The sequence below is a fragment of the Curcuma longa genome, chromosome 3 (assembly GCF_044706935.1).
Source record: "Curcuma longa cultivar G26 ecotype Majalengka, Jawa Barat chromosome 3, ITB_CL_G26_1.1, whole genome shotgun sequence".
NCBI classification, from domain to species: Eukaryota; Viridiplantae; Streptophyta; class Magnoliopsida; order Zingiberales; family Zingiberaceae; genus Curcuma; species Curcuma longa.
Window position 1 is genome coordinate 19,785,353 of NC_133863.1, and position 8,776 is coordinate 19,794,128.

General features: G+C 41.8%; 1 protein-coding gene across 1 annotated transcript; it reads right to left on the reverse strand.

Moving 5' to 3' along the window:
• Positions 1-272: 272 nt before the first annotated feature.
• LOC141823845 (uncharacterized) lies at positions 273-4,859 on the reverse strand. The gene is made up of 3 exons (XM_074711061.1): positions 4,396-4,859; positions 803-1,073; positions 273-713 (listed from the first exon to the last, which is right to left on the reverse strand). The coding sequence occupies exons 1-3, from the start codon at positions 4,857-4,859 to the stop codon at positions 273-275; spliced, it is 1,176 nt and encodes a 391-aa protein (XP_074567162.1).
• Between the last annotated feature and the right edge of the window lie 3,917 nt (positions 4,860-8,776).

Here is an 8,776-nt window from a genome sequence, read left to right on the forward strand (position 1 = left end):
ACTCTATGGAGATAATGACGATAAAATTGTAGGGTTTAAGAAGGAAAGAGTGGGGATCGATCATGTGGAACTGTTAGGATGACAAATTCTGAAAAAAGAAAGAAAGAAGCATAGGATTTAGAAAAAATTTAATTTTAAAATTAACTCTTAAATTAAATTGTTCCTGCAACTAATACATCTTAATCCTATTGATTATGATTTATTCTTCCTAATAAAATTTTAAAACAAAACTAAATTACTCTTTCGAAAAATGAACAAATAAAAAACACACACTAAATTTTCATTTCAATACAATTAGCAATACTAGAAGATACTTGGAACAAAGACTCCTCTGATGCTAATGTATCCAAGAACTGCTCTCGACTGGTGCGCTTTCTCAACATTTCCAATCCCGTATGCTTAAATTTCTTCATCTTTTTCTGATTCGAGAGAAACCTTTCAAATCTCATCTCCGGCATCATCATTTGTAAATTAATCAGCTCCACTCTTGTCAAGTGTTCGTTGTCATCGTCCCTTGCTGTTGCAGTGCTGTTGCTCTGCATACGCGTAGAATCTACACGTATATCAAACTTGGTATTGCAAAAATTACACTTCTTGAGCAACTGGATCAATATCGTAGTCGACGATTGATCTTTCAGATTGAAGTCGAGGTTGAAGATCATGCCCTCCTCTCTATATTCTGGAGGAATAAATTCATCGATTCCTGCTAATCCCTGTCAATCAAGGCAAATTAGGTTATGCATGCATAGAAATTAAAGAAGGTTAGTTTTATCGATCGATCGATCAATCTATCTTCTCTCACGTTTGCGGTTTTATTAGAATTCAACATCAGGCAAGCGAATCCCCTTGGGAAAGGGGCTCTGAAAAGATTCATCAATGCGACTGAAGGATCTTTCTGCGATATGAAAGCGAGAAAGAACGATGCGGTCTGGGCCTTGGGCGCTTCGATGTGCATCTCATTTACGACTTTGACGACGAGGGAGTCAAGCTTTGGGACGCGGACATCGATGGCGCGGACGGCGGCGGCCTTATAGAGCAGGACTAGATGCTTGAGATTGGCGGAGTGGATGTTTAGTTTGTGTTAGATATTGGTGACCCGAATACCGTGTGATCTGATCTATGGTGAAAATCAAATTATGACAGATCTAAGGCTGATATGGATTAAATCAAATTATGACAGATCTACGGCTGATATGAATTGCTCCTTATTATAAAAGCTTATTATTGCTAGGGTTTGAGTCGACTCAGGCGGGCTATAAAAGAAGCCTTCGAGCAGCAGCCAAAAATAATGATTCTAACATCCGCCTTCCAACAAGAGCCGCTGCCAAACGTGAACGGGACCAGACGCTTGAACCGGAGAAGATCCAGGAGGAGTGCGCGGCGCTCAGGACTTCCAGAACGGCAAAAGTGTTTGAGTTTCTTTATTTCTGTCTTACTTTCAGTTATTTATATTGTTTGTATTTCTTGGACTGTAAGACGGGTTGCTCCGCCTCCGAACGTTGTTCGGAAAGGGAGACCACTAGTGGACGGGCGCCTCCCGAATTAGGCCTTGGACGTACTAACCATGGGGGGTTAGGAACCAAGTAAATCCCGCGTGTCCCCTTGCAATTATTTCTAATTCCGCTGCTTAGTTTTGTGATAGAATCGAACGATTGCGAGAAAAAGACATACGCGCTATTCACCCCCCTCTAGCGCGTATCCCGATCCAACAATTGGTATCAGAGCAAGGCTGCTCTTCACCGGACTAACCGCCGGATGAGCCATGATCCGGATCTAACCATGTGGGTTGAACCTTAAAAACAAAGGAAGTAGGGGCTCTCGTGTTTGATTCAAGAGGACCAGATACCGGACAGGAAGTCCTAGTAGGTCGGGTAGACCGAGGGGCATGAAGTCCAGGTTGCGGCTGGGCAGGAAGTCCTAGTAGGTCGGGTAGACCGAGGGGCATGAAGTCCTGGTTGCGGCTGGGCAGGAAGTCCTAGAAGGTCGGGTGGACCGAGGGGCAGGAAGTCCTGGTTGCGACTGGGTAGGAAGTCCTAGTAGGTCAGGGTGGACCGAGGGGCAGGAAGTCCTGGTGGGTCGAAGATTCAGACATCAAACGGAGGCTTTCCGTTCGAGGGGGGTCTGTGGTCCTTTGTTTGAGGGGGGATTGTTGGGTTGCAAAGGTGCAAACATAGTCCCACATCTAAAACACATGGGAAAGATCATGGGTTTAAAAGGATGGAAAGTATCTCTATTGGCATGAGACCTTTTGGGGAGAGTCCAAGAACAAAACCATGAGGGCTTAGGCCCAAAGTGGACAATATCATGCCATTGTGGAGATACAGACATCCTTGGGGACCCAACATATTTGTTTGAGCTCATATGCATTATTATAAAGGGTAGATTATTGTGTAGGAGATCTTAGGATCGTATGACCGGGGTGCCTTGTGACAGAAGGTGAACCTTTAACCAGATTTTCAGAGGTGACCTTTATATGGTGGTAAACTCCCTTAGGGGATAGCTAACGGCTATTGATGACTAGGAAGGGTTCCCTTAATTGGGTGCTCGGTGATAAAGAGTAGTATATCAATAGTATTGCTGGAGTGCCCAGTGACAGTGGGAGAGCTATAGAACTAGGCTATCTAGGTATCATCCTGAATTAATAATCGTAGCGTTAGAATATCATGATTTAATTCTGACAAAGCCTGTTGTGGTCGAGTTGATATCTTGGTTAGAATCCTCACAAGGTGGTAAACAAAGAGGTTACTCCAACAAGAAAAAGTAATATCAGCTGTGTTTTATGCCGATGGTGTTAATTTGAGGGGTGTCCTAAGGCAATCGCCTTACGGTTATACTATTTATTGGATAAATAGCAATTCACTATTTGAGTGCACATTCCGTGTGTGTTTGATTGGATCTTAAACTCGAATACTGAATGTCCGCAATATGATTCATAGCGTGAGAGAATTTGTGATTGGATCACAACTAGTGAGCATCTCTACACGTGTAATTATGAACGTATTGAAATTATCCCTAGTCGAGGAATTGATGAGCGCGGACGTCATCGATTCTGTCGAGACTAGCACGTTTTGAACTCCTTGGTTAGCCAAGCAGCTGATCTCACTACTGTCAACATTAGATGTTGAGAGTTAAACGTGGATGCTGGTTAAAGGTAACCAGTTCATTGGAGTGACCTGCCATGAGACTTCATATGGTTCGATTCATATGTCAATGAAGATCTCAATGTAGCTTAAGTGCGAGTTTCCTTTGACTTGCGGTATTCAAGTCATCTTGGCCATGGAGGCTTATACTTTAACATCTTAAGTAAGCATCTCCGAGGAGGTGTGGACCCGAGATGATTGGGTATAAGTCGAAGTGTCCGAAGGTGTTTGAATAGCCCACAGAGGATTCACCGCTCCTTGGAAAAGGAGACGTATACCCTGCGGCCGCTTGTCAGGATTGTTACTAAAAGTCTTTGGCCAAAGCATAACATGTCAAGAGTATGAGACTCTTGGATACATGTATGAGTAACTTGAATCCACAGGACAAGAAAGCAGCTTGGGCTAGGTGTGACGTAGTCAGCCTAGTGACACATAGGATGTCCTGACACATAGACGGTGAAAGGAACGAGACACGATTCAGTGTAGCTGCTGAAGGGTTTAGAAGATGTTCTGGAATCAATCGTTGATTTTCTGGTCAATTGGGGATCATGATATACTACTAGGTGTCACTCATGATCATTCCGTAATTAATGGTTAATTACGGGCGGCCAACATAACCGGAAACCTATTGGGTCACACGCACTATAAGTTCTCCGAAGGACTTAAAACGAGTTTGAGAAATGAATTCTCAGAATGAGAGAAATAAAGTCTGGTTGGACCAGATAATGGACAAAATGATGGAACTCGTATTGCGAAGACGAAACGAACAAAACTGATTTCATTTAAATCAGAGATCGTTTGGTTAGTAAACCAAATAATTCGATTTTGAATCGAATTGAACCAAATTGGTTTGGTTCGCGATGGAAGAGATTTTGGCAAAACGGATACAATGAGAAGCTTCATCTTGTGAAGATGAATTGAACAAAACTGGTTTGGGTCAAATCGAAGGTCGTTTGGTTAGTGAACCAAGCAGAACCAAGAATGAACATGGTTTTTCGCTACAGTAGCTAAACCCGATTTTGGGTTTCTTGGTTTTTCCTTTTGGTTTAATCTTCTTGCCGGTTCATGTGGGTTGCACGAAGCCGCCCCTTTGCTGCTTCTCTTGCGCGATAAAACCAGGGAGGTGCCCTGTTTTTCGTGATGCCACCGCGGTGTCTCCTGTTCATCTTCTTCTCACCGTAAAAGCCCTGATCGCCGTTGGTGCGAGCGCTGCCACCGGCGGCGCTACTCTTGGGTTGCTAGCCTACCGCGATACCTTCCTCTGCTCTCCTTGTGTTCGCCTGCCGTCGGAGAAGCCAGGGATCGTAGCCCTAGCCGTGCGCGATGGGGTTTCTTTCGACGAGCACAAGCGCCGCTTGCTTTCCTCGGTTGAGGCGGCTGACCGCGCGAGAGGAAGGAGGAGCCAACAGAAACCCTAGCCTCCCTTCCCTTATTCTCCTCTCCGTTCGTTGTCGGCAGCGACAAAACAGTTCCAGAACAGGGGAGGTTTCCGTCGGTTTGTCTCTGCTCATCGTCCGCCGGAGAAGTCAATCGTCGACCGAGGGAGAAGGAAGATAGAAGGTGCTTGACTCTTCCTACAGATCGTGTGAGACGCGATCCCACTTCCTCCGCTGCATGGGGCTTCTTCTTCTTCCCATTGCCGTCGCCTCTGCTCCGGCCATGGCTGCTTTTTCTTCCTTGCTGTGGAAAAATGTGGGAGCTTGAGTTTGATTCGACCATGGAGGAGAGGAGACTGTATTCTGTTTAGCCATGTAGTGGAGGAGAAAGCTTGTATTCTGTTCAGGCATGTAGAAGACGTTTGTCAATTTCGCGGGAACTTACAAAGCTTCCAGAAATTGCTCCATCATTGTCGGAAAGAGTTTTCGATTGTTTGTCCTAAATCGGCGGTCAATAATTGATCATCGATAAACTACATCGGGAATACGATTCTCGATGATAGTTAGAAAGCCCCGGAACGATCGCGACAAACGTTGTTGCGTGGTTTCCGGAATAAGGCTTCTCTCGATTCGATCGTCATCGATCATCGGCTAGTACCGAAGACGATGACGCGACTCGTGGCTTCCGAAGCCGTCCAGACGGGAGCTTGGCGTGGATCACCAGTAGAGGCGGGACTCGGACGAGGACCGCTCGATTGATTCAACACGGCTCAACATCGTCATCGCGAGGTACACGTTTAGAATAATTTTATTCTGTAAATTTTAATTATGCAAGTAGAATAAATTTTATTCTGAAAATTTTAATTTCCTGCCATGCCTTGTACATGTTATTTCCTGCTTTGCATGCGTGTGTGTGATAATAATTAGTTTTAATTATCTGTTTATTTCCGCTGCGCACGTTTACGAAACGTGTAACACGCGCATTGCACCGGGACGATCCCAACAGTGGTATCAGAGCCAGATCGTGCAAGGCCTACGCGTAAAATTGTTTACGCGTAGTAGTTAGTCGTGGATCTAATTTAGGAAATTTTGATATTTTAATTTAGAATTTCTAATTATAGAAATTTTCTAATTTGTTAGAAAATTTCGATTAGGAAATTTATTTCCTAATTAATTAGATTTTCTTAATTAAAATTTTATTTCCTAAAATAGAGAAAATTTTATTATTTAATTCAGAATTTCTAATTATAGAAATTTCTAATTTGTTAGAAAATTTCGTATTAGGAAATTTATTTCCTGATTAATTAGATTTTCTTAATTAATAATTTTATTTCCTTAAAAGAAAATATTTGAGATTTAATTTAGAATTTCTAATTGTAGAATTTCCTAATTTGTTAGGAAATTTGGATTAGGAAATTTGTTTCCTAATTAATTAGTTTTTCTTAATTAAAGATTATATTTTCTAAAAATAAAATATGTGATTAGATGTGGAAATTTGTTTCCTAATCTAATTAAAGAATTTCTGATTTGTGAAATCGGATTCTTTACCATATTTTATTAAATTAGATTTACGACAACTATGACTGGAAATAATCATAATTAGTTGCATTAATTATGCCATGTCATATAATTTGCCATGATTAGTTGCATTAATTATGTCATGCCATTTATTGCCATGTCATGTAGATAATTAATTGTTTGCATGAAAAAGAGGATGAGACCTGAAATCCCTTGTAAAATAATTAAAGCTAACACCTTCCGATAATATGGTTAGAACCGGAGTTTAATTTCTTTTTGGGTTGTTGGACTCTCTCCAAGCCCGGGCTGAAATTAAACATGTTAGAACCATCGAGATACGATCTCACGATTATCGGGCTGGCTTTAACTTGAAGCGTTGATTTGTTGGACTCTCTCCAAGGTCAATGCGGATAGAGGTGAAGTCGGGTGTTATACATACGATGTATACGTGTTAATGTGTTAACAACCCGATGTTTATGCGACCATTCAATTAGTTGATAGCATAATGTGATAGTTATGTATACGTGATACATAATCGGTACATGCTACCTACCATTATAGTTAAAAATAGCTTGTTGGACTCTCTCCAAGGTTATTTTTATCTATTAATGGATATCAACTCATTTGGAGAATACCTACCATCTCCCGAATTCAAAGTAAGGGCTTTTGAATTCGTAAAATAAATGGGATTAATTAATGTATGAAAATACATTACAAATCATCTCTCTTATTTACTCGATTGTATTTCTAGATTTAATTGATTACGCATGTTGTCTTTTATTGCGCATAATTTAGAATACCAATAATTTGATTGACCATAGTTTTAGATGTATAGGAATTTGAGAATTGTTCTCAAAATCCGAAATTGTAAATTTTATCTAGAGTCCATAAAAGGAAAGTAGACATCTGATGTCTCTTCCGCTTGTTGTAATTTCATAATTGAATGTAATATTGTTTCCTCGTTACTCGTATATTTGATACTGAGTGTGGCTCGTATATATGGATAATATAGAGCCTAAGGAACAGTAGAGACTCGTTTGAAAAATTATTACTATGTTTGGTTTTAATAAAGAATATCCATTTCTATTTCTTGTTTAAATAGAAACGGGTCCTATTTGATTTTAGGCAACAATTGCTGTTACCTAATTTGGAATAGAGTTCTTTATGAGACCGGAACATTAAGTAATAATGTCTACGTGTTAGATATTTTCAACGAGGCATTCAATATCGAAACAAACAACAAGCGTGCTCGAAAAGATAATCAATTAACCTCCTACTCACGAAATTATCGTCTTGACTATATAAGCAAGAAACGCATGACCGAACTCCAAACGGTTGGTAGTTTGGAATCATTTGAATTACATTCATTTGATATATGTGATTCATGTTTTATAGGCAAGATGACTTTGAAACTCGATTTTCTCCTACAAAAACTTAGTGCGCAGCAGAAAATAGCTAACAAAATGAAATCAATGCAAACACTAAGATATACGAGGTTCAGGGATAACTTGCTCCTACTCCTCGGCGTGTTCGTAAGGTGGACGATCCCTTGATCTTCGGTAGATCAAACCCCAGATGAATCCAGCTAGATAAAGTATCCTTCTCGGTGGAATGACCTCTCCACAGCCAATCTCAAAGATATTTGTTAAGTACAGAGATTATAGAAGAAGATTCAAGATTGAGGCCAACAAATATAACTTACAGCACAGCCTCAATCACACAGAACAAAACCTCAAGCAGAGCTTCCCGAGAGCAAGACACCAACTCCTTGCACCACCTCAGACAGAGAGCTTCAAAGAAGAGCAATGAACAGCAAGCAGAGAACACACCATAGCCAACACACACACACAGTCTCATTTGTTGTTAGTTGTTCTCTCTTCTCCTTCATCTCTTCTTTTAGTCTCCCCACTTCTGCTCGTTCAATGGTCGCCTGAGCCACTGCACACTGAGCCTTGCTGAGCCATCTGAGCTCTCCAGCACCACACTGAGGTCTCTCCTCTGTGCTGGACCACACTCCTCTCAGCACACTCACTGATCATCCTCCTATGCAGCTCAGAGTCTCCTGCTGTGTCATTTACCTGAAAATTAAAGGTCGACAAACTGCCATGATAGAAAGTCAACCCTTGACTCTTCCTGTTCTTCATTCGAGTTCAAACTCCATCTACAAACCTCAGAGATGAATTAGCACAGCAATATCAGAAGCAACAGAAATGAGCAGAGCAGAAGTCTGAACACGATCAGAAATGACTTAATCGATCAGGCCATCGATTAAACGTTGTAATTCTTTTCTCTGTAAACCGTATAATCGATCAAGCCTAAGCAATAATCGATTACCCAAGCCCTTAATCGATCAGTTAGTCGATTAAGGTATGGTAATCGATCAGGTGATCGATTACCGATCGCTAACCCCATTCCTCATTGCTGGGAAACACTAGGAAACCCGTTCCGGTACCTAATCTGGAGAACGAGTTATCGAGCCCTCTCCCACTTCATCTGGTCCAGAGAACGAGCTACCGAGCCCTCTCTGACCTAGTCCGGAGAACCAGCTACCGAGCCCTCTCCTACTTCATCCGGTCCAGAGAATGAGCTACCGAGCCCTATCTGACCTAATCCGAAGAACGAGCTACCGAGCCCTTTCTGACTCCATCCGGTCCAGAGAACGAGCTACCGAGCCCTCTCTGACCTAGTCCAGAGAACGAGCTATCGAACCCTGTCTGACGGCATCCGGTCCAGAGAACGAGC